The sequence below is a fragment of the Medicago sativa genome, chromosome 1 (assembly GCF_051527215.1).
Source record: "Medicago sativa cultivar Bolivia chromosome 1, Bolivia_mono, whole genome shotgun sequence".
NCBI classification, from domain to species: Eukaryota; Viridiplantae; Streptophyta; class Magnoliopsida; order Fabales; family Fabaceae; genus Medicago; species Medicago sativa.
Genome location: NC_140749.1, coordinates 80,668,254 through 80,694,401, shown reverse-complemented (window position 1 = coordinate 80,694,401; position 26,148 = coordinate 80,668,254). Strand labels below are relative to the sequence as shown.

Sequence of the window (26,148 nt, the reverse complement as noted above, 5' to 3'; positions counted from 1 at the left end):
AAAAAAGGAAAATCGCAACAATCAAATATGTTTTAATGTTTAGATGTCATTTTGTATAATCAAATTTTAGATTCCTTTTCAAAACCGAATCACAAGAGCTAGCATGACAGGTAGCTAACAAGTGAGCAATCATGCTTCATTTTTCTCTTAACAAACTCATCATTAAAGTTTTTAAAGAAAAAGGATAGAGATGATAAATGTATGGGTCATGTTAACTTGTGCCCTAAAGGCACAAGTTAAGAAGCTAAAAAGAGAATTAAAATTATAATTTTTGTATTGAAAAGATAAAATTTTAATACATTGAATGCACAATTTTCAAGAAAATGTTTCTCAGTTTAGTTTCTAAACTTGTGCCTCAAGGCATTTCCCTAAATGTATTAGTGTACGCATTATTTATGGTGCATATAAAATATTCTTACTTCGCATGGAACTTTTCAGACCCTTCAATATTACTTTGGACCTACACTAATGTAAATTTTGTGCTGTCCAAAGTACACTTTCGAAAAACAACTATGATTTTCTAGACGTGGAGGTGAGGAAAGTTGCTCTCCATAACTTCTCATCAAGTTGGAGGGGATTTTCATGAAACTTTCATTTCTAATATACTCCAAAACAGAAATAGGTATAATGATATATTTGCCCAAGTTTAGAGAGAACTCATTCTGAGAACATACGTAAAAGCCATGACACAACAAATGGACTGATAAATTTTATACATGGGGAATCTAAGAGGTCACTTCTCAATTATAAAAAAACCAATTGCCATGAATAAAATCACAGAAAAATATTCACCTGATTTACATGATCTCCAAATAAATTTTCCATTTTCAACAACCTATGATGGAGCCAAGCTGGCAAAAGACCTAAAGTTAATCATTTTTGGTAGAGGGGTCTATCAAGGTATTGTGTAAGCTTACTTTTCAATGCTTGCATATAGGATCAATTGCCTTTTCTCTGTAAACTGTCGTCTGAGAATCAAATTCAGATGAAAGAGCTTTCAATTCCTCATTTCAAAACCAATAGGCATGACCTTCGGTTGATTGGGTACTTTGTCTGACACAAAGGTTTATGAATTATCGCGTAGTGTAGGGAAACTAACTCCATCCTTCAGATGACCCACTGCTGTAGGACATAACCACTTCAGCATGGTTGGACCTAAAATCTGGTCAAGAAACAAATGAACAAACATCTTTAGGCAAGGCCACAATGTTTTCGCCAAAAGAAAAGATCACAAAGAATAGGGACAGACCAATGTAATGTTTTTGTATGCGCCAATGTTGTATGGATGCCGGTAGCTCTGTCCAGTCTTCGTAGCCAGCCATTTTGCACGATTTCCTTCATAATACTGGAAAAAGGCACAAAATGAGATGTTTCAAGAAACTGATAAAAAAAGACAGATACATTAATAGATACATCCAACTAAAATCTCACCTCTATGGTTGTCATGTTATGAAGAATAAGGTAGACATGCCATCCAGTAAGAGTCAAAAGGGTTATGGTCAAGCCCACCACCATCGTTCCATACATGACCTAAACATCATTTGTATATCTTTGTGTCATTATATATAAAAATTTATGAAAATTAAGGATTAAATAAAAAGAAAGTAACGTGAACTTTCGGACTTCAGTATATCTTCTCAACAGAAAACCATGTCAGAATTTATGAAAAATAAAGTCCCGATTTCTGAATGATAACATTAACAACACAACTTTTTCCACCAAGTGTGCCTGACTACATGGATCAAACAATGTCACAAGGTCCAGTCATAAATTATATCTAACAATAAACCATTTAAATCTAAATCATTCTTTATGGTTTGACTTGTAGTTTTCCTTGATTTTCCTCTTTCTTTAACTATTTTCTTCATTTTCAATTGGTTTACTCTCTATAGCAAGGATTCTACAAACCATGAAAAGTTTAAGCCCAAAAGCTGTTTCATTGTTAAGTTGTGAAAATAAGTGTGGATAGAGAAAGGAGTCTAACAATAAAAACTTGTTGTTTAAGAAGCCAGAGAATTTTAGTTGTAGTTTAAATGCTACTTTCTTTATCTCTTATAGACTATACATATTTTTGCATGCATACATACATGTTTGAAAATAATTTTATATTTTAGGTCGAGACTAGTGATCCATTTCTCCTTCCCTTCCGATCCTAGGAAGGATCTCAATTTTAACAACCTTGCCAAAGAGTTTGAAAGATTTACATAAGAGGCACAGCTGGCTAAAACTCCATTAGTAGGATGAAAACTTGAATATGTTTTATATCGTTAAACAAAAATTCAGCACAGTGCATTTCACATCTTTCTATTATATTCCTCTTAATGGCTATATTGTGCGTACATCATGTTTCAATCAACATACTGAATTGAACATTTAGTTAACCATGCACGTTTTATTTATAAGATATGCTTATAGGATTTGGAATTTTAATAAGATTCAGAAGATAAAAGGCCAAATCAATATTGTAAAAATCAAGCTAGAATGGTTGTACCAAAAAAGAACAGATGCAGGAAAAGAAAGCTAGGAAAAGATCAGATGCAGTTGTTTAAACTTCTTCGAATAAATCCCATAGATTAACATCTAATTTACTTGGAACACCTCAAAAGTAAACAATAAGAAAAGAGAAAGGAAAAATAAAATAATTTGTGGAAAAGTATAACGAGGAGAATTGAGAACTTAGCAGAACTGCAGAACAGAGGATGTTTTAAAAGAGCAAAGTTTTGAAGCGGTAAACTAATTACAACACTTCAATGATGCAAGATGAAAAATTTGTAGAATCATTCAATTAAGAGAAGAAAGTAGAGGGTTTGAAATGTTATATAATTACCTTACATTGTTCTTTACGTGTTTAAATCATTTAGGCAACTTTCACCATTTAAGTAGTGTTTCTAACAAGAATAGGAACTTCAGTTTTGAGCTTCGTGAAACACAAATCAGAAATTCTGATTTAAGAGGTCTAACACTAGTAACAAAGCCAGAAAATGTAAGGCCAGAGAATGTAAGTGCCAAATTTAGATCAATCAAGTCACGGACGAAAGATATGGAGTCATGGAGAGTTTATTCTAGAAGAAAAGAGAGGACACGTGCGAATCAAATATAAAGAAAGTTGTTGTGCTGAATGGGGAGTGATGATGTCGCAAATGGTTTTTTACTGAGAGATTGTTGCAGTGGAGGGGTAATTTAATACTTGGGGAATATTTTCGGCCACAGGCTTGACGTCCAAGGAATACAGGAAAGGAGGAATTCATTGTGGTCAGCATTTGGACCTAACCACAAATGCCCAGACTTAAAACTTCGTGTGGCCATATTAGGAGAGGGCAAAACCTGGAATGATGAAGGAGAAACAGCGGTAGAATGCTAGAAGTCGATGAGGAAGCGGATTATAAAGAAGGGTAATGCAGTGTGGTGAATTCTCAGAGTGTCCATAATATGCAAGGTAGAACAAAGGAGGCATAGTTACATGCAGACCAACAACTTCATATTAAGCATTAATCTTGAACATTCATCTTAGGCAGGACAAAAAGAGGAGTTTGGGTGTAACAATTGGAGTTACTATCGTGTAACTAACAGCTCACGAGTTTGACTCATAAAATCAGCATCTTGCCAATGAAAGTAAGACTTCCTAACCCACAGGAAATTTGACCCTTCCAAGGGCTCTCCACGGAGGCATTTTATAGCACTAAGATGCCCCTTTTGCATCTTAAGTAGGACAACAATAGTACAAGTAGTGAAAGAAATTGGAAATAGATGGCACCGAATCTGAAATGAAGGTGATTTCAGAATCTTGCCGAATCAATACAAAAGAAGAGTAAATTAGAATATGTTGACTCAAAATTTGCCAGTCAGCTTATATATAGCTAGAGAGTATTAAGACAATAAATTATAACTGCGGCATATACTACTGAATGAAAGGCAAGAGGGTTCTATATTAACCCAAGAAAATCTATCAAGCTTAAAATTGAAGATAGGCACTTTCTAAAAAAAGAAAAAATTCAGGAGAAAGGCGGACATGATTGTCCGACTCCATACTTACAATTGAAAAGACTAGAAGGAGACATGAAAAAAGACAAATGTAAGGAATAATGACAAATTTATAGAATTAAACTATCTTAAATCTGTTGTCAAAGCAGAAATGCAGTGCGGCGTGGCCACCCCAAAAATTGGTGCGGCGCGGGAGTGGGGCGCGCAGCGGGCGCTATTTTGTGGCGCTACACTAATATATTTAATACTAAAATACCATATTGTTCAAGAAGAAATACTAAAATACCTTAAACATTACTTAAAATTCATGAAGTATTCATAATTCATGAAGTTAATGTTTCAAAAATTACAAAACTACCCTTAAAACGGTTTAAAGTAATGGGCAAAACCGTCTTTCTGCGTGGTGTGTGTGTAGCGGCCGCTTTGGTAGCATTGACTCCGCCCCGCACTGCTGAATAGCGGGCCACTTTGACCGCTATTCACATACGACACACTCTGTCGCAGCTAGGAGCGGTGGGCTGATTTTTTACGCTATGCTCCGCTATAGCTTCATACAGTTTATTTTATATATCTTTCTCAAACAGGAGTGGGTCAATTCTATTACTACATATTAGGAAATCCATAAATTTACCCGCAACTTACATAAAAGAGCTTTAGAGAACTCTCTTTATTGTGTCCCCATTCCTTCTGAAGTACATAGCTTATAAACAGGACCTGCATAATACCAAAGCTTATGTCAAATAGGAAACCTGTACTATACATTACAAAACAACTAGACGCCAATACCATACTGAAAACATACCATAGAATAAATACTTGCTAAGGTGGCATAAAATATAAAATCGAAGAAAGCCTTATAATTCCAATAACCAACACAATTATTTATCCACAAGCAGTGATGATCCTGCATCAAATTCAGCAACCCAACAAAAAGGTCAAAACAAATCTTTAAGTTGGAAACCCAAACACAAAATGGAAGCTTAAAACAACATTCATAATTGGGAAGCAACTGACCTACCATTTTCAGAACACACCTTCTGCAGACTCGACAATGATGAGTCCTTGGAGGCTTGTATCCAAAGCATTTGTCACATTTATTCTGTTCTGCATTCTGCAATGAAATTATTAAGGAGTGCAACGTCGGGATCAAACAAAGTAGATCGGAATCAAACCATTAACAAGTGAGAAAACCTATTAAGCACAGACACATATTCTAGATATTAACATATAAACAATAACATAAGAAGGGTCGGCTACATGAACCAATCAACGCCATAATGTTCTGCCATATATCATATTTAGGTACTAAAATGTAGCCACCTGTAATAATTTAAAAAATGGAAGTGATCAAATGTAAGTTAATATGTCTTGTCCATGTTGAATACCAGACACGCCTTCAATCTAAAGTGTCGTGATACATGGGAGATAACAACATCAAAAGCTAATTTTGTGTCAAAAATACATCAGCAACACCTTAATTCTAAGCTAGAAGTTCAGCTCTATAAATTATTAACCAAAATCAAACATTAATAGCTAAATTGATAAACTAGCAACAAGCACTGATCCATACATAGGCAACTAAGATTTCCATATCAACTAAGAATTATTTATATATACAATTAGGATGAAGCAATAAACACACACAAATGAATTTCCCAAACAACACAAGCATTAATTAAGGGAAAACAAAGAAACCCATTAATGGTTAAGAAAAAAGCTTACATCTTTGTTGGCATTTGTGGAGGATTCAACATCATCAGGGTAAAAGGAAGAAGGAACATGACCAGGATCAGTGAGAACGCAAAGAAAGAAAGAGAAAAGGGAGAGAGAAGCGAAGAGAGTGAAGAAGAAGGAATTCAATGTGCCAGGAGAAGTGCGTAAACCGACCCAATCATCAAGGATGATGAAGATTGTTGTGTAATACACAAATAGCATCAACGACAATACTCCTAACACAGGAAGAGACACAAACTTTTTCATCCTCGAATTCTTCATGTGTGTTATGTTTCTTCCTTGATTTGGTGGAAATTTTCAAGGGAAGGTCTTCGAAAATAAAAAGAATAAATTATTATTTATGCAATGTGAACTAAATAAATAAATAAATAATACTAATATGCATTTTATTAATGGCTGTAAGCTTTTTTATTTGACTCAAATAGGGATTGTTTATTTCAAATCATTTGAATTTAATAAAAATATGTTTAAAAAAACAAAAAAAAATATAATTCATTTTAATTTGAGTTTAATAAAAATATAATTCATTTTGCCTTATTAAAAAAATGTTTTATTTTGTACAAGAATAAACATATGTTTTTATTTTGGGTATTTTATTTTTAAATGTTGACACATACAGTAGAATATTACCACTATAATATTAGCAAGAAGAGAAATGTATTATATTTTTTCTTTCAAAGAAAGAAGAATATATCCATCTTTATGTAAAAAAAATAATATATTCATCTTACTTCGAGACATGTTTTTTAGCATATATTCATTATTTATTGTTTGACAGAATAGTATATTCATTATTATTCTTTCAACAAAAAAAAAAGTATATTCATTATTATGTATCTGTTTTAAAGATATTTTTTTTAGAAAAGTGGTGTATTTACTATATAACTATGAAAATCTCTAATAAAGACTAAACCGTATATTGTTGGTAGGAATTTCACTTATAACTTATAAGTACAGGTGTAACGGTTCGGTTTGGATTGGTTTTCAGTCAAAAAAATGTCCGAACCAATGAAACTTTCATCGGTTTGGATTGGTTCGGTTTTCACTGTTTTTCAAAAAAGAAACTGAACCAAACTAATCGGTTTGGTTCGGTTTGGATTGGTTCGGTTGATCGGTTTATTTAAAAGTACAATTAAAAAAATTCATATTCTCACAAAATATTTTATAGAACTTTGTATAATTGTATTTCATATTTTGTTTTTTCATTTTCACTATTTTTCAAACAACTTTTTATAACTAACCTTACTCAATATTTCATACATATGATCCAAGATTCATTCATTCATCATTCTTCAAAAACAACTTCATCAAACTCAAATATTTCAATCATTCATGATCCATACATGCATCACATTCATCAACAAAGACAAAAATTCCAAAAAGAACATCCTAAAATTAAAACATAGTCAAAATATCAAATTCATGCAAACTGAAATTAAAGGAGTGTGGCTGACAACTAGGGTTTCTTTTTAGTGAATGGATTATAAAGTATGTTATGTTTAATTTTGGGCCTAATCAATAACCATAAGTTTGTGTGAGGTAGGATAATATTAGTCAAATAAGGAGTGTGGTTATCATCGGATTGGTTCATCGGTTTCACGGATCTCGAAATGAAAAACCATGAACCAAACCAAACTAGATCGGTTTCGATTGGTTCGGATCGGTTTCAAACCAAACCAAACAAGGTTGGATATTTTTTCGGTTTGGTTCGGTTTGGACTTTCGGTTTCGTTGGTTTTGTCCGAACCACTTACACCCCTACTTATAAGAGTGTGTCCTCAAATCTCGTTATCTAATTAAGAACCTCGTTAATGAATAATGTATATAAATATAAATACAAGTAGAATATGTTTTTTAAGCTTTGAGATTTTTCCGAACATTAGTGAGACCATGAAATTCAACTCATCTAAGATTTTTATGAGTTTACTATTTTTATTTGATTATTGAATGGTGAGATTTTAACATGGAAACAAATTAATCTAATGATCAACAAATATTATAGGATTAAATATTGAAAAATTATTATGATTTCTTAAAACAAAACCGTTCAAAACAACAGGGTTTAACGGAAGTGGTTGGTCAGTGTTGTAAATCTCATAATACCAAGTTTATTTATTTTGTGTCGATCTAAGTGAAAATGAACATGAATCTTTTAAGTTTGAATTTGAAACTTATGGGTGAAAAAATATCAATAAGAAGGAAGACTTAGCTGAAGATGATTTGGTTACCCAACGGCGATTAATCATAAACAAAATGGTGGATACATTACACAAATAATTTTCTTAAAAAAAACCATTTAAATGTGAAGAAAAAAAAATGTTATATTAAAAATTTTGAGAACATATTAGCTTTACAAGGTGTATATAGCCTTAGAGAAATTTTACGAGCATCTACATTTTTCCCTTTTGGGTATCGAGAATGTTTATATAGATAGGATGGATCTATCTGATAAGCAAGCCACACTATTCCATGTTCTTCAATCTTAATCCTTCCCTGTTTTTTCATTTGATTAGATAGAAAGAACGTTTGCGAACAAGTGTCCGAAGGGGGAAACGAAGTTAAAAAAAAAAAAAAAAAAAAAAGCAAAAAATCTTCCCTTGAACAATCATCAAGTAATCAAACACATCGAGTAGAACTAGTTTAGGATAATTTGCTCCTTATGTTCCCGTCATAATTATTGGAAGATATTTCCTATTTTTTTTATCTATCAGAAGATATATTCTTATCTGAACTTGTTTTCCCCTACGTTCTTGGCACAATGAGTTATAAGGGTAGTTTGGATTTTATAATCTGAAAAAAAAAAAATAATGAATGCGCCCTACTTTTTGAGGTTCAGATCGTATAAGTTGAACTATTTATTGTGTTCGGATTTTACAATCTGAACAGGTGAAAAACCCATCCCCCCTAAAAAAACAAAGAGAAAAACTCATTTCAAATTATAAAATCAGAAAATTGCCCAAGGATATTTCCAGAACAAAATAGGGCGCACAAGAAATAGAAAAAGTAATACATGTGTGCATTATTTAAACTAAGTAATCATTATATTAACTAGCGGAAAGACGGGCACTATCGTGCCCGTCTGTCCGCTCTTTCTATTGCGCTAACGCATGTGATTATTTTATTATGTTTGTTTGTATAATTTTGATTAAATTTTTTAAATTTTTAAATATTAATGGAAATTATTGATATATTGATTTATAAACAAAATATTGTCAAGTTATATAACAATTATTTATGAACTCAACATATTTTAGTTTGTCTGCATATAAAATAAAGAAAAAATAATGATCTTTTATTGTTTATTCTAATAGTAATTAGTAACATCATAACATAAATGTATAAATGACATTTTATGTGTAAAAGAAACATTATTGTTATGATTGCGATAAAAGAATATCTTTAAAAACTACATTTTTCGTAAAATCTCCATCTTCTCCTTCTATTTTCCCTTCATTAATGAGAACTTTTGTTGAATTTTGAGAAACTCTTCTCGATAAAGCTACATATAATTGACCATGACTGAAAACATGTCGTGGAAGATAGATTCCGACATTGGGAATGGTCTGCCCTTTAACATTAATTTTTAATCACATTTGTTACTAATATTTTTTTAGAGGATTAAAAATCCAATCTTTAACATAATATTTTGCTCATGTTTGTTACTAATATTTTTTTCCAGAGGATTTAAAGTTCAATCTTTAACATTATTTTTTGCTCACGTTTGTTACTAATATTTTTTTTAGAGTGTTTAAAGTTCAATCTTTAACATTATTTTTTTCTCACGTTTTTTACTAATCGTTTTTTAGAGGATTTAAAGTCCAATCTTTAACATTATTTTTTGCTCACGTTTGTTACTAATCTTTTTTTTAGAGAATTTATAGTCCAATCTTCAACAATATTTTTTGCTCACGTCTATTACTAATCTTTTTTTAGAGGATTTAAAGTCTAATCTTTAACAATATTTTTTGCTCACGTTTGTTACTAATTTTTTTTAGAGGATTTAAATTCCAATATTTAACATTATTTTTTGCTCACGTTTGTTACTAATTTTTTTTTAGAGGATTTAAAGTCCAATCTTTTCCATTATTTTTTACTCACGTTTGTTACAATTGATCAAAGACTAAGGATGAGTAATTTATATCAATAAAATAATATGGAATACTGTTTTTTGTGGAAGGGATATGAAAATACTTGACAATCTTTGTCAGTTGTATTGAGGGGAACAACACAGATGTACAACATAAATGTGGCTGATAAAAAAGTAACTTGAGTTGTTGTTTTGTGCTAGTTTTTTTGTGAGTTTGATCTTTGGTTAACAATGGTAAAAGATGGTTAACGGTGATGATTAGTGACATGGATTACTAATCCACGTATTATTTTATAATTGGCTATTTGTATTTAAAATTAAGGGTATTTTTGGAAAGAAAAGTCCAACCCAAAGGTGTGCTTATAGATAAAAAAAACACTATCATAGTTTGCATAAGCAATTATAAACCAGCAAAGTCAAATAATTCTTAAAATTAATCGTAAATAATTTGAATCATAATCACTTATAAACCAGCAAAGTCAAATAATCCATAAAATTAATCAACTTTGATTAGTTGTAACATGAAAGAAAAAAAAAACTTACAGGTTAATTCTGAATTCTGATGCAGAGGGCGGAGAGAGGTTGAGAAAAACTAAACAATGCAGGAACGAACTATGAGCTGTGAGAACCCTACTTATTAATATTTTTAATATAGTGCTAACAAATCTTTTTCTAAAAGATTTTGAATCATAATATTTTGCTCACGTTTATTACTAATATTTTTATCAAAGGATTTAAAGTCCAATTTTTAACATTATTTTTTCTCATGTTTGTTATTAATCTTTTTTTTTTGCTCACGTTTGTTACTAATCTTTTATTAGAGGATTTAAAGTCTAATATTTAACATTATTTTTTGCTCATGTTTGTTACTAATATTTTTTTAGAGGATTTAAAGTCCAATATTTAACAATATTTTTTGCTCACGTTTGTTACTAATATTTTTATCAAAGGATTTAAAGTCTAATTTTTAACATTATTTTTTGCTTAGTTTGTTACTAATCTTTTTTTTTGCTCACGTTTGTTACTAATCTTTTATTAGAGGATTTAAAGTCTAATCCTTAACATTATTTTTTGCTTATGTTTGTTACTAATATTTTTTTTAGAGGATTTAAAGTCCAATCTTTAACAATATTTTTTACTCAAGTTTGTTACTAATTTTTTTTAGAGGATTTATAGTCCAATCCTCATCGGCTATTATTTTTGTTTAAAAAAAATTAAAAAAACTCATAGACTCGTGAGAAATAAAGCAGGAAAAAGCATAAACTTTGGATTATTTTTTTCCATAAGGGATTATTGTTCAACTTTGATTTTCTCAAATTCTGATTCATTCATTCTTCTAACAAAAAAAAGTAAAAACAAAGCTTGAATTGTAATGTTGGCTGAAAGTAAATTGCTCGAAGGATAAAACAGAAAGATATTTAATTCATGAAGTGGACCTTAAAGATATTCCATTCAATGGTGCTTCAGAAGTAGTAATCAAGTCCGTGAGCCTTGGAACTTTCTAATTTTTTTAGAGGTGATGAGATGTGATCAGAGGGTACTATGATGAATTCTGGATCGATTTGAATTCATGAGAAGAGACATGCATAAAGAATGCAAATATAATTTTTAAACTTTTTGTGAGTTTGATCTGTTGTTAACGGTGGTAAAAGAAAGTTAACGGTGACGATTAGTGACATTGATTATTAATCCACATGTTATTTTATAATTGACTATTTGTATTTAAAATTAAGGGTATTTTTGGAAAGAAAATTCCAACCCAAAAGTGTGCTGAAAGGGGTAGTTTTCTTTATATATAGTATAGATAAATTGAGTAATCCATCTAGAATGTTATAACTCCACAAAGTACATAAAATAAAATAGAACTTTGCTTTTTTATTTTGATAAGATCAAAATTTAACTTTTTTATTGCTGATAATTTCTTATTCTTAGGCTCTGTCTGGTAAAAATAAGTTATAAGCTAGCTGATAGCTGAATAGCTAGCTTATAGCTGAAAAGCTAGCTATTTGAAATAAAAATATTTGGTAAAAATAGCTTTTAAAATGAGTGATTTATATAAAATGACATAAAAGTACATGTATGTTTAATTTTTTTTATACATATTTTTAACTGATATTTTTATCTTAAATATTTTAATTTATTTCAAAGTATTTTTTAACTTTAAAATGATTAATGTGATATATGAATTTAATTGATATTCTTTTTTAACAAATTTTATCTGATTTCATCTTCATATCTTTTTTTTTCTATGAAAAATTATTTCTTTTTATTTGAATCAGTAAATAAGTTAAAAAAAATGATTAATATGAATATATAAATTTAGTAGAAAGTCTCCATTTTGGAACAATACTTCAAAGAACTAGAATTTAAAAAAAAAAAAAAAAACATCAACGTAAAAAGAAAGAATTGAAAAAAAATCAAATAATAGAGTAACTATCCTTCAAAAATAGAGTAATGTAATAACGTGGGCATCCTTCAACAACAACAAAAGAACGTGGGCAGTTTATTTTTATAAAAAATAATATTAAAGGTTAAAAATGGAAGAAAATATAAAAAAACTACTTGAAATAGCTTCTCATAAAAAGTTATAAGCTCATGAGAAAAGCTTATTACCAAACACGTCTAATTTTATCAAGCAAGCTTATAAGCTAGTCTAAGAAGCTATAAGCTAGCTTATTTGTGTTACCAAACACAGCCTTAGTATAAACAAAGACGCATCGACAATTTGTCCACTTTCACATCCATTTATATAGAGTTGGAGTATTCTCTTTTATTAATAATCTCTTTACATAACAGAAGATTGTTCATTGTCCCCTTTGTTTGTCTTTGTCCCTTTGTCTGCATCAATTATTATATGAATAGGATGAAGAATTTTAAGCCAATATCGATCTATTGGTGTGATTGATTTAGATGCCTCTGCCTCCTCTAGAGACATTCATTTTAAGTCTTTAGTTGATAGGTTCAAGCAATGTCCAACTCTGTCAGCTAAAGGCTTGGGATGCCTCCTAACGGATTGGATTGACATTGATAATGTCATCGTATGTATGTTATGAAGTGTATTTGCACATTGGCAACTTACTTCTCAACCTTTTTTCTTCTCAGTTTTTTTCTTGATCTGGTGGTGACTATGAAGTGATAATCTATGAAAAGGTTCAACTCTTTCCATTTATTAAACCACACCATTTGGATCCAATGGCGTGGATACTGCTTGCTTGAAGCTAACCAACTCTATCATAAGTTGATCAAGTAGTATGTTGTTTATGGTTAGGTTACAATCCATGAGACAAACATCTTGAAGGCGATATTCAGCTCAAGTAAAATACTTTATACATAAGAGTTACATGGTTATTTTAAAATATTTGTGGAGCAAATATCTATAATAAAACTGAATGTTGAGGCAACTATAACGTTATTAACTGCTTTTTGTTTTCCTTAGAGGTTCGGCACGGGGTTTCGTAAAATTTACTACTTGATTTTTTTTAAGGAAAATTTATTATTTGAGGTTATCAAATATTGCCATTTTATATATGGCACATTATATGTATGCAATATTACGACCTAAAAAAATTATTTTATTTCTTGTTTTATCTTAAAAAAAATTAATAGGTTTTAATCTTCTAGATATAAATTACAATTTTTTCGTGTGATAAAATCATGCATATTTTCCCTCAAAAAAAATCATGCATATTTTTTAAAATTAATTTTGATTTATTTTATTTTAAATAATATTTTATGGGAGTAAATTATTTTTTAATCCTATTATGCTGGTTTCTAACTCGTCCCATTCAATTTTTTCTGATTTATTTATATTAAAAGTTAATTGTACTTGAAGTTATTATGAACTAGATTAAGAACACATTTAACTACTTAAATATGCATAAAATTAAATTAGAAACTTGAATTTACAATATAGAAATAAACAAATCATACCCTTCAATCTATTAAGCTGAAAATACCATGTCCATGGTAAAATTTATGAAAATCAATTTGCAGAAAATAAAACTAAAAAACGTTATAAAATCTCATCTCAACCTATGAAGGAATAAAATTCTCATAAAAAAATGAGTAATGATATTTTGACATCCATTTGATGACAACTTTGTTGACAACCTTGTTTTTCTCAATTCTTATTGGTCAAAAACAATGGAGAGAGAAAAATGAAGAGATATGATAACAACATCATGTGAGTATGAGAGAGAAAGTTGTCCAAAAGTTGTCAAAAAGTGGTTGTCAAAATATCATTTCTCTAAAAAAATTATAAAAAGTTCAAGGTATAAAAGAGCGTCTTCACTCATAATACCACCGAAGTTTCTTCAACACCGTGATCAACCAATAGATTTAACCAACATTATCTTTGTGCTCTTCAAACTCATTTGTATATAAATTGGTGTGTAACGGTCAGTTCATATGACTAGTTCGAATAAGTTAAAAACATGAAAAATTGCTCAATATTAACATATAATTTCACTTTAAACAAGTTAAGAAATTACGTCAAGAATGATCATGCAAAAAATAACACTAAGGAAATTTTTTTTTAAGAAAAATAACACTAAGGAAATTAACATCAAAGAAAGTATACTCATACACCAAACACAAAAAATGACATATATAGTAACTATGCATGTTTTATGTTTTATGCAAAACTCCCATCAAATCTTCCCATACCATACCAATAGGAGCCAAATCAGGAAAATACTTGTGTGGACTAGGGACCAAACCCCATTATGTGGTCACAACCAAAGAAATGAGAGAGAAGAGAGAGAAGAGAGAAGAGAGAGAAAATGGAAAAAGTAAAGAAAGAAAGAAAAAACTATGTGTGTGACCAAACCCAATTGTGTGGTCCTGGTCCACACAAGTCTTTCTCGGCAAATCATGTCATATCAATGGGAAAACTAATCATCACATACCAATGAGGTAAAGTAGTTATCCCATATCAATGGAAAAACCAATCATTTCATATCAACGGGGAAAATCAATCATCCCATGCCAATAGCGAAGCCAATTAAATCACATGCCAATGAGGAAAAATAGTTATGTAAAATCAATTATATCATACCAATAGTCTACTTTAGGGTCTGATACGAGTGACTGTTTTCCTCTAGCACTACATGTCCCGCCTAGGACCAGGTTCAAGCCATCATCTAACTCTTTCAGCTAAAGGTTTGGGAGGCAACCGTTTTGAACTAGGCTAAGACCCACTTCCTCAAAGGGATGAATTGGCGTAAATTTGCAAATAAGTGTGTTTTCTGTACAAACATGCATGTTCTTTATGCTAATATAGTTTAAATTATATGACCTGGACACATAATTTACTTATTCGAATTATATAATCCAAAATGTGTCAATGTTATGACCACCGTTGCCGTTAAAATATGGTCGGATGTGGGTTCAACATATTTCGAGTTATATAATCCAAAATGTTAAGTTTGTGTTCGGAATGTATTTTTCTGAAAGGTTTTAAAACACGAATTGCAGTAATTTAATGGCAAAACACTTGCACTTCTGATTTTTGAGAGGTTTTAGATTATATTTCTGAAATGGTATAAAAACTCTTCAAAGCATATAATCCGATCGGGTTAAAATGAGAAATTTAAAGGGCTCGCAAGATGTTAAGAGGGTGGAAAAAAAAATTCTTCAATTTCACGCTCATGGTTGACTATAAAATGCCCAATAACCTCTTAGATACGTGTATATTTAGAAAATTACCTTACACCCTTATGCTTATACCTTCAGCCCTATAAACCATAAAAAATTTCAATTTTACCCTTTTTGTCGTTTGACTTCACAACCATAAAATATTTCTAGTATGTAAATGTTTTTTTGGAATTGAAAAAATTTGAGCTAAGTTTTGCGACAACAAAAATCGTAAAGCGGAATAGTTAACAAAAGATTTCCAAAAATTTAGCCACGATTCAACCATAATTAAAATGCAGATTGCTTGAATTAGAACTACTAAAACCCAAAACTAGGATGACTTGCATACAGGAACACTTGAGAAAAGATTTTTGAAAACTTAGCCATAGTTCAACCATAGCTAAACTGCAAATTCCTTAAATTAAAACTACTACAATTCAAAATCAAGATTCCTTTTTTTGAAAGGAAAACGAAGATTCCCTATTAGAACTACTACAATTCAAAATCAAGATTCCTTTTTTTTAAAAGGAAAACCAAGATTCCCTGAATTTGTTTATTTATTTATTTTATTACAAATTCTTTGAATTTTTAAAAAATACGAATTTTTTTCTTGATAAATAGGGAGAGAACAAGAATTATCTTACTTACTAAAGTTTGTCAGGTCAAACTAACCCTAACCCTAACCCTAAAGCTAGCATTTTCCCGCTCATTCTAAAGCATTTATGTCGACGCTTGACCTCATCACCTTTAATACACGCCATAAAGTCATTTCATTACAGGTTGTAGTAACTCCTATTTATAACACGATTGCATATTATTTTAATTTTTGAAATAGAATAACACACGACTGCTGTATTAATTGTCATCCCAAATTAGACCCGTGAATTACGTACAAAATTGTATAATGGAAATAAAATAAGACACAATCAATTGTATATTGATTAGAATTAAAACCACATGGTTGAAAATTTCTTTTAAAAACAAAAGAGGTCACACGGTTGCATATTAAAAAAAACTGCACCTTTTGCATATTAATTAAAAGAAAACCACACGGTTTGCATAATGAAGATTGTATAATCGAAATAAAATAAGACACAATCAAATGTATATTGATTAGCATTAAAACCACACGGTTGAAAATTTCTTTTAAAAACAAAAGAGGCCATGCGGTTGCATATAAAAAAAACAGCACCTTTTGCCTATTAAAAGAAAACCACACGGTTTGCATAATGGAAATAAAATAACACCCAATCAATTGTACATTAACTAGCATTATTGTATAATGGAAATAAAATAACACACACTCAATTGTATATTAACTAGCATTAAAACCACATGGTTAAAAATTTCTTAAAAAAAAGGAGGCCACACGGTTGCATATAAAAAAAAACAGAACCTTTTTCATATTAAAAGAAAACCACACGGTTTGCATAATGGAAATAAAATAACACCCAATCAATTATACATTAACTAGCATTACAACCACACGGTTGAAATTTTCTTTAAAAAAAAAAAAGGCCACATGGTTGCATATTAAAAAAAACAGCACCGTTTGCAAGTTAAAAAAAACCACACGGATTAAAATCAGTCTATAAAATCAGCCTCATTTCTCCTTCCATTATTCTATCGTTGATTCCAATGGAGGGTCGTGGTATTGAAACTCTGCTGTTTATCACTGCTTGACAGGTGCTACGGTTATTTTTTCTCACAATTACGACGTGTTTTAATATATTTTCCTATTTTTTAAACCTTTATGATGTTGCAGGTTCTTTGCTCAAAAATCCAGCTTCATCCTTTGAAAGTGTTGTCAACAAGTATTGTGTGAAGTTTAGGACGTACATAGTCGAGTATGATGTTGAAGAGGTGAAGATGATTTTGTCTGACATGTTTCATTTTTTTTTGTTATCTGTAATGGTTCTAATTGTTTTTTTGTTGCATCAGGGGGCTGTTATGCTACCGAACATGTTCACGAACGACTTTGGGGACAAAGTTCAATGATTTGCGACTTTGATTGATGCAAAGAGCAATCAGTTCGAGGTGTTGGTTGAAAGAATTGATGGGTCTGTGTTTTTCTCCAAGGGATGGAAATCCTTGCGTGATTTTTATGGGATCAGCTTGGGTGCTTAGGTTTCTCTTATATTTGTGGATCAAATTAATGAAGTTCGTGATTAAACTGAAAGATAGGTTTGGCAAAGTGATTAATCCTCCAGTATTTGATCCTCCTATGCATTTTATGATTGACAAAACAAATGTCCAAACAACTTTTGATCCTAAATCTCCCCCCTTTCACTCCTTTGATTTCTTATCATCACGATGTCAACAACTTTCAGATAGAGTGTGTGAAGAAGTTAACTGAATTTGATGTATCCAAGGGTTTTTTGGTATGGAAAATGTTTGTTGTGAGAATATTTATATTTACCAACGTCTGTCTTTCTTTGTTAGGTTGTTGACATGTTGATTTATTTTCCGTGTTAGGTGCTGATTTATGAAGGAGAAGTTGCGCAGATGATGGATATCGGAACTACTTCTATCAAGTTGGTGGATGATTGCGGAAATGGCTGGGATTGCGTGTTGATTTTTGGATCTACTCCATACCAACACGCCATGATTGGTGGGCAGTGGAAGCGTTTTGTGGATGCTTGCAGACTTCGTGAAGGGGTTCAGATCAGACTTGGTGTGCCAATGGCTGGAGAGAATGATACAATCTATTTAACTGTCATTGCTGGTTAGGATTGGAGGGTGCATATGGTTTATTTTTGATGGAATTTTCCAGTTTATTTTTATGTTTTCCCTTTCTGTTTTTTTCCTTTGCGTTTTCTTTTTATGGAGTGTAGTATGCTTCATCTTTTATGCTTTCCTTTTTGTTTTGTCAATCAAAAACTATGATGCTTTAGTTCTTGACTATCATTATAACGAAGTATCATCTTGCCTTCTTATATACGCTAATTTAATTTAAAGAGATCTTTTCATATTTTACCTTGCATCCTTCTCTCATTGTTGTTATATATATTACAATAAAAACCTTAGCAAGTAATTTCAGATTCACATGAATTCGGAAATATTTAGGACGTTGTATATCTCTATGGTATGATTATAGAATATTTTTCAAAATGAATTATATATTAACAGCCATTAATAACACACAGTCGCAAATTTTCTTAAAAAAAAAACACGGTTGCAAATTAAAATAATATGGTTCAAGTCAAATTGAAATGGCATCATATTTAATGTTCTCCATTAATTTTGCACGTTCAGTATCTTTCTGATATGATTGTAGAATATTTTTCAATCAATTATATATTAACTGTCATTAATAACACATAGTTGCAAATTCATTTAAAAAAAACGGTTGCAAATTAAAATAATATGGTTCAAGTCAAATTGGGATGACACCATATTTTAAGGTTCTCCATATATTTTGCACGTTGAGTATCTTTCTGGTATGATTGTAGAATATTTTTCAATCAACTATATATTAACTAGCATTAATGACACACGGTTGAAAATTTCTTTAAGAAAAAAAAGCAGCACCTGTCTTTTAAATTTGATGAGATCTTTTCAGATTTTACCATGCATTATTTTCTCAATGTCGTTATATAATTTAGGAACAAAGCAGCAAGTATTTTCAGATTCACGTGAATTCCGAAATATTTTAGGAGCACGTAATTTTTATAATGATTAACGTTGAGAAAATAATGATACCACCATAAAAATTTTTGACCTCGGCACTATAACACAATTTTCGTCTTTTTTTACAAGGAACACAATTTAAAGTATATTACTGTTTAAAACACGTATTTAAGCATAAAATAATTTCGAAATAGGTTATCTTTTGAAACAATTCTCCCCCCACAAAAAAATATTTTGAGTTGCACTATAACACTTTTTCATTTGAAATTAATCATATTGATTTGCAGTAGCTAAAATTGGAAGTTACAATTAATCAAAAATTAATTCTATTTTAATTTTGGCATTAAATTTAATGGACCAACTACTATTTGACATGAATTCCAAGATATTATGATATGCAAGTATTTTTTCATAATGTTTAAAGTTAAAAATAATTATACCACCATTTATAACACAATTTTTGTTTTTTCGAAAGGAACACAAATTAAATAGAATTAGGGTCTAACTCAACATATTTAAGCATAACGTAATTCTTGAGAAATTTTGCAACGTACCTAATTTTTAATTCATTTATCGTATGAAATAATTCTCTCACCATAAGAAATATTTTGAGTTGCACTACAACATTGTGTACTTGGAAGGATATTAACTTCTAATTTGGATATTAATATCTGATGATGATGGTGAAGACACTGATGTAACTTCTAATGCAGTTTATCACGAAGTTTTTCGCAATGTATCCTAAATTGTGTACTTGGAAGGATTGACCGAAATTAAACTTCTTCATTGTTAATTATTTATGCCTGACAATTTTCCCTAGGTTGTGTACTTTCTATTATTTAACAGAATTGAAGTTCTTCTATTCCTATGATTCATAGCTTCGAATGTATCATAAATTTTGTACTCTCTATGTTTTACAACTTATTGTTATAATTATTATGACTTATTCTACTATGGTATAATATTGGCTTAGGTAACATTGTGAGTTTCTACATGAAAATAAGACCCGTGCGTTCAGCACGGGTCATGGTTCTAGTTACATCTATTGTTATACCCTTTGGAAAATACATAGTTCTTCAACCAAGCACACATCTTCAAAATAATTAATCCATTGTATAAGATCTCTTCTATTTGGTTGGAAAAATATATTATTACTTTTAGTAAATATCAAAGTGTAATTATTCTTTTTAGAGTTGTACGTGTAAATTATAAATTCTATTAATTGAAGTGACTTTGTTTTTCTTGTTGGTAGAAATTTAAAACAATTATTACAAGTCAATTTTTGATGTTTAACTATAAAAGTAATAAATAAAATTGACCCGTGCAACAATATAATATTGTAATCTTTTTATCTTTTTATTTATAATGTTTAAAAAAAATGAGAAGATAATACCCCAATAATATACTGTGACAAAATAAAATAACATTCTTTAATTGATTAGTTTTTCAAAACTAAAATGTAAAATTTGATAAGATTCAAGTGTCATTGAAGGACATAGTAAGACAAATTTAATCGTAATATTGTATCTCTAATATTCTAATTTGCGTTTATTGATCGATCCATGATCTTACGGGATAAAGATTATTCATTGGTTTGTATTATAATCGACAAGACCCGTGCGTCGCACGGGTTAAAAGTCTAGTACGGGTGGAAAAGAAGCTCCTTTTTGATTTTGGGATGAACTTTTTTAACCCTCAAAATTACTATGAATGTATAAATAAATAAATAAAAACAGTTATTATACTCGAGTGTCGCTTTAGACAATTGCACACAGATTAAGGAATTGAATGAAATAATCATTAGACATAACATTTTTACTAAACTGTCCTTACAAAAAGACAAACTTAAAGTTGTATTGAAAATTGTGAGAGAAAAGTTGGAGTATTTATTGAGGGTAAAGTTGGAAGAAGAAAAAATTAAAGTTGTATTGGAAATGTAAAGTGACATTCATTTAAAAAAAAATTGACTAAAGTGACACTCATTATGAAACGGTGGGTGTACGTCCGGAAACACACATTCAGAATATGATGTTGTTCCAAAGTATACACTAGGGGTGTTCGCGGTGCGGTTTGGATCGGTTTTGAGGCAAAATGTCAACCGATCCAAAATAAAATTCACATGCGGTTCGGTTCGGTTTGGATGAGTATTCTAAAAAAATCTGAACCGAACCGAACCGATCCAAATATATGCGGTTTAATTTGGATCGGTTTTTGGATGTCCAAAATGCAAAATATTTTTTTTTATTTACTCTTTTTTGAAGAATATAATTTTTTTTATTAATATTAATATTACACAAACACGGTAAAATAATAGGTTTGATGCAAAATATATTAAAAAAATAAAATTATAGTATGAAAATTATCGATTATTTTTGAAACATATGAAGTAATAATAATATAGATTAAATTAGTGCAATGTATAAGATTAAAATTTAACAAACAACATAATAATGCAATCTATAATACTAATAAAAGAATAAATAAGTATTAATATTTATTTTTGCGGTTCGGTTTTGAAAAAGTGATCCGAAATCCGATCTGATCTTAGCGGTTTTTACAAAACAACATCCAAACGCATCCAAATATATTCGGTTTTTTTGCGGTTTTCGGTTTTTTTGGATCGGTTTGGATTTGAACACCCCTAGTATACATGTAACGCCCTCCTTTTTATTTAATTATTTTACTTAGTTTTAGAATATATTTATGTATTTATATGATTTATATGAGGGATATATGATTTATTGAGATTAGATGTCTTTTTATAATTTAGTTGTTATATTTTGTTGAGTGATATTTTGTTATGTTATATGTTGGTTTTTACTAGCAAAATATATATGTTATTTGGTGTAGAAATATATTTGTTATTTTGTGTAGAAATATATATGTTATTTGGTGCAGAAATATATTTGTTATTTTATGTGGAAATATATTTGTTATTTGGTGTATTATTATATATTTAGTAGAGAAATATTATTTATTAGAATATGAGGATTATTAGTGTGAGTGGATTTGGAGGTTAGAATAGAAAGAAGAATAAGTTGTTGGGCCTAAATAGATTTGGGAAGAATATTTTAGTATTATAAATAGAGAAGCTTAGGTTAGAAAGAGTTTACCCTAAAACCGCTTTTTTGGAAAAGAGGAGAACAAGAAAGAAGAGAAGAGAAGAGAAAAGTCAAGAGAAGAGGATAATACCTTAGGAAAGAAGAACGCTGCTGCTGATTCAGGAATTAATCTAAGGTGAGGGTGAGACTATCTTGCATTAATATTAAGTTGTTAAATCATTAGATTGCATCTAACAAGTTGGGGAATGTTTGTGAGAATTTGAGAATTAGGGTTTTGAGAGAGATTTGATGATTAGATGATGAAAACTTGTTGAATTGATGTAGAAATTGTATACGGTCCTTAGATAACCCATATGATGATTATTGGATGTAGTTTTGAGGTTAGAACCATGGAATTGGATGAGATGTTGGTGAGTTTAAGAATTAGGGTTTAATAATTGTAATAGGTTGTTGATAGATTTGAGAACCCTTTGACTTTGCATACAGTAAGTTGATGAATAATTAGTGTTCTAATGATAGGGTAATCATAGGGTAATGATTAGGGTCAAGTTTGGAGAGTATTGGATCAAATACGAAGTGGAAAAGATTTCCCCAAAGCGAAATCGCAGCTGAACTGCGATTTTGCTGTCAATGTGCAAAACGCGTTTTTATTGTCTCAGTTTGACAAGTTTAAGTTCCGAACTGGGTTTAGGTGTAAACACGAAAGTTGTAGGTATGGATGTTAGCTTTCTAATGCCATTGGTCTCACGTCAATAGGATTTATAGAACTTGAGTTATGGTTAAATTACTGCACGTAGGTCAGAGTGAATTTTTATGGACTTTCAGCACAACTTTTCCGAATTTAAAATAAAAACTGGTATTGATCGGTACAGAATTGGTCTTAGGCATAAACATGAAAGTTTTAGATAATTTTGTTAGCTTTCTATTGGCTTTATTTTGACGTGAAAATGATGTTTGGTCTTTGAGTTATGATGAAAATACTATAGGGAGGTCTTAGCAAAATTGTACAGTGACAGCCTTCTCTGTTTCATGTTTTTGCGTTTTGTTCATATGTTTCTGTTTTGAATTGATCTTTGTTGTAAATATGAAAGTTGTTGATATTTGTGATATCTTTCCAATAGCTTTGGTTTGACATGAAAATATGTTGTGGATAATTTATTATGTTTTTACAAAGATACATAGTGAATTATTGTTGATGTTTAAATACGATGTTATATGAAGTTGTTTATAATTGATGAATATGATGTTTTAAGATGTTGTTTATTATCATTTGATATTGTTATATTATGATATGACATGAATTATTTATGTGATCCATATGTTGTCAAGATGTTAAGATGTTAAGACGTTAAGATGATAAGAGTTGTTAAGTCGTCAAGTCGTTATGAAGTCATCAAGTTATTAAGATGTTATGTTGTCAAGATATCAAGATGTTAGGATGTCATAGATGTTCATGAAGTTGTCTAAGTTGTAGGAAGTTGAGTCCATTGCATACTCATATACGTTGGTTGGGGGCTTGATGCTCTGAAGAGCCTATTTACGCTCATATAAGTTGGTTGGGAGCTTGATGCTCTGAAGAGCCTATTTACGCTCATATAAGTTGGTTGGGAGCTTGATGCTCTGTATTGGTACCAAATGCATTTGCATATCAAGAAGTTTTAAGATGATTTAAGATGTGAAGTTGTCGAGTTGTCAAGTTGTTAAGTTGTCAAGATGCTAAGATGATTTGAGATGTTAAGAGTTACATAGTCGAGTTGAGTCGCATTGTCGAGTTAAGTGAGGTTTGATTATGAAGTTTGATTGTGATTTGATGATTATGATTTAATGATGATGTTTGTTTATGAAGTTGATTATGAACTTGATTATGAAGTTGTTTTCGATAAATGTTATGTTTTGATAATGATACTTATGTGAATTATATGATGATGCTTACGATTATATTTGGTGTTAGATATTGATGCTTATGATCATGATTTAAGATAAGATGTTTTATGAATAATAATTGAGATTACTTGATGAAGTATATGACTAATGTAGGAAGGATAATGACACTAGTTAAGGAAGTTTAAGTTATTAGATATGATTAATGAATTATAAGATGTTTAAGTTGTTGAATGTACTTTATATGATTTATATGGTTAATGTTATTGTTTGAGAAATCTCACCCCTCTGCTTGGAAATGTTGCTCTTCGTATGGGTAACTTGCAGGTAACCAGGATTAGTTGCGGTCGTGAGTGGACTCCTCACAAGTGTGTCTTAGGTGCTCTGATACGTAACGGGATGGGATTATGTCTTCTATTTCTATTCCTTACGTATTACTTATGGATTTTTATGAATAAATGTTGAACAAGACTTATGTGATTTTTATGTTGAGGCCTGCGTGCCAAAGATTATTTTTATTGTTGAACTAATTTCCGCTGCGAAGTTTTGAATTACTTATGTTAAATGATTTTGAAGAATAAATTGTTATTTATTCAGTTTATGAATTTTTAAGAAGTGTAGCATTCCGTTTAAAGTTGAAAAACTCTAATTTATTTATGAAATTTTTATGTTGGGAAAACGGGGTGTTACAATACACCTTTGGAGCCATGTTTGGTTATGTATAAATGTGGACGTTGGTGGGATTAGTTACTCCTTAATTTAGATTTTTAATTTTTTGTTTTAACTTTGTGAAGAAATGTCAGGGTTATGAGAGGACAGAGGAGAATGGGGATCCACATCTTTACCCAAAAGTTTAACTTCTCAAGTGGATGTCGAACAATATTTAAACGAGATGACTCATAAATCTTGCCACAAAAATCTCCCTTTCAAGTGTGAGTTTCTCTAATATCCATCCATAAGTTTGCTCTTGCTCAACATCCACTATTTCTCCTTTTAAAAAAAAATCACTTTTGTATCAAATGTGGAACCTAATTCACACTTGTCACAACAATCTATCCCTCAAGTCTGAGTCCATCTATTTATGAGTATGGTTCCCATCTGTTTTTTCATCTAATGTGCGACTTTTAACTCACATGCCTCATAAATCTTCATTTCTCGTGTGAGTCCACCCACTCATCTAGGTACGGTCCCCTGCTTGTGGAGTTTGAAAGATCATCACATTGGATTAATAGCAACAATGTAAGGAGAATTTGATACCACAATTTTATTCAAAATCTTAAAACATTTTTTTTGAGCAAAAACCCTTAACACATTATGTAAATAGGTCCTCTAACTTTTTATTTTTAACTTTTTTCTTTGATATGGGACATTCATGCGGAAGTGCCCTCAACCTAATGCCATGAAGTGCAACTTGCGTTCAAAGATTTGATGGTTTACGGAATTTTGCAATTCACACTAAATATCACATTTTGCGACGCTCTTTATAAATTGCAATTCACTTATATATATATATATATATATATATATATATATATATATAGACACACACACACACTAGCATTATTTACCCATGACCCTTGTCATTTATTCTTTCTTCAAATGCAAATTGGTTGGAACCACGAGAACCAGAGTTATCTATAGACAGGTAATAGTGATTGCATTGCAGTCGATCACCTCTAGATCGTCTGATCAAGATCAAAATAGTTCATATTTTAAATTAAAGAAAATAAAAATCAATGTTCGATCTTGATCGAATGGTTTAGGTGAGTTTACTACATGCAGTCAAACTGTGCCTAATCCAAATCAAACCGAGGGGCCACTCCTCTTCACTAGTTTCATGGTTGGGACAATTTTTGTTCGTTAATAGTTGCATTCTTTTTTAAAACTAGTGTGTACACTCATGCACTATATGAAGAAAATATTTACACTTTATATATTAAATTGTGTTAAATTTTACATATAGTTCTAAAAGTATGCTATAAATGGTAAAAATGAATACATAAAAATAAGAAAATTTTTAAGATAACCAAATCAAATAGATTCTGCACATTGATTCTGGAAACACGATTATGAATCACAATTGTGCTAAACATGACAGAAAATTGCATCTGAACGAAAACGTGCTTTTGAAATCTGCTTT

At 30.5% G+C, this 26,148-nt stretch overlaps 2 protein-coding genes and 1 pseudogene across 2 annotated transcripts; 1 reads left to right on the top strand and 2 right to left on the bottom strand.

Annotated features, from left to right (window-relative positions):
- Nucleotides 1–684: 684 nt before the first annotated feature.
- On the bottom strand, nt 685–6,004 carry LOC146957999 (DHHC-type zinc finger family protein). Its single transcript, XM_085739658.1, has 7 exons — nt 5,704–6,004; nt 5,000–5,092; nt 4,784–4,885; nt 4,624–4,695; nt 1,432–1,530; nt 1,250–1,345; nt 685–1,162 (listed from the first exon to the last, which is right to left on the bottom strand). The coding sequence occupies exons 1-7, from the start codon at nt 5,974–5,976 to the stop codon at nt 1,067–1,069; spliced, it is 831 nt and encodes a 276-aa protein (XP_085595784.1). The 5' UTR covers nt 5,977–6,004; the 3' UTR covers nt 685–1,066.
- An 11,069-nt stretch (nt 6,005–17,073) lies between these two features.
- LOC146957998 (uncharacterized) lies at nt 17,074–18,165 on the top strand. Its single transcript, XM_085751426.1, has 4 exons — nt 17,074–17,086; nt 17,201–17,298; nt 17,766–17,816; nt 17,911–18,165. The coding sequence occupies exons 1-4, from the start codon at nt 17,074–17,076 to the stop codon at nt 18,163–18,165; spliced, it is 417 nt and encodes a 138-aa protein (XP_085607552.1).
- Nucleotides 18,166–25,372: 7,207 nt separating this feature from the next.
- Nucleotides 25,373–25,493, bottom strand: LOC146957997 (5.8S ribosomal RNA; annotated as a pseudogene; the record flags this gene model as incomplete).
- Between the last annotated feature and the right edge of the window lie 655 nt (nt 25,494–26,148).

Bases quoted from the DNA above. Each gene is read 5' to 3' on its own strand.
- LOC146957999 (XM_085739658.1), bottom strand. From the start codon at position 5,976: ATGAAGAATTCGAGGATGAAAAAGTTTGTGTCTCTTCCTGTGTTAGGA. The intron at 4,696-4,783 runs GTATGTTTTCAG...GGTATTATGCAG, and splicing joins TAGCAAGTATTTATTCTATG to GTCCTGTTTATAAGCTATGT. The intron at 1,346-1,431 runs GTGAGATTTTAG...GCCTTTTTCCAG, and splicing joins ATAACATGACAACCATAGAG to TATTATGAAGGAAATCGTGC.
- LOC146957998 (XM_085751426.1), top strand. The intron at 17,299-17,765 runs GTGAAGATGATT...AACAACTTTCAG, and splicing joins TCGAGTATGATGTTGAAGAG to ATAGAGTGTGTGAAGAAGTT. The intron at 17,817-17,910 runs GTATGGAAAATG...TTTCCGTGTTAG, and splicing joins ATGTATCCAAGGGTTTTTTG to GTGCTGATTTATGAAGGAGA.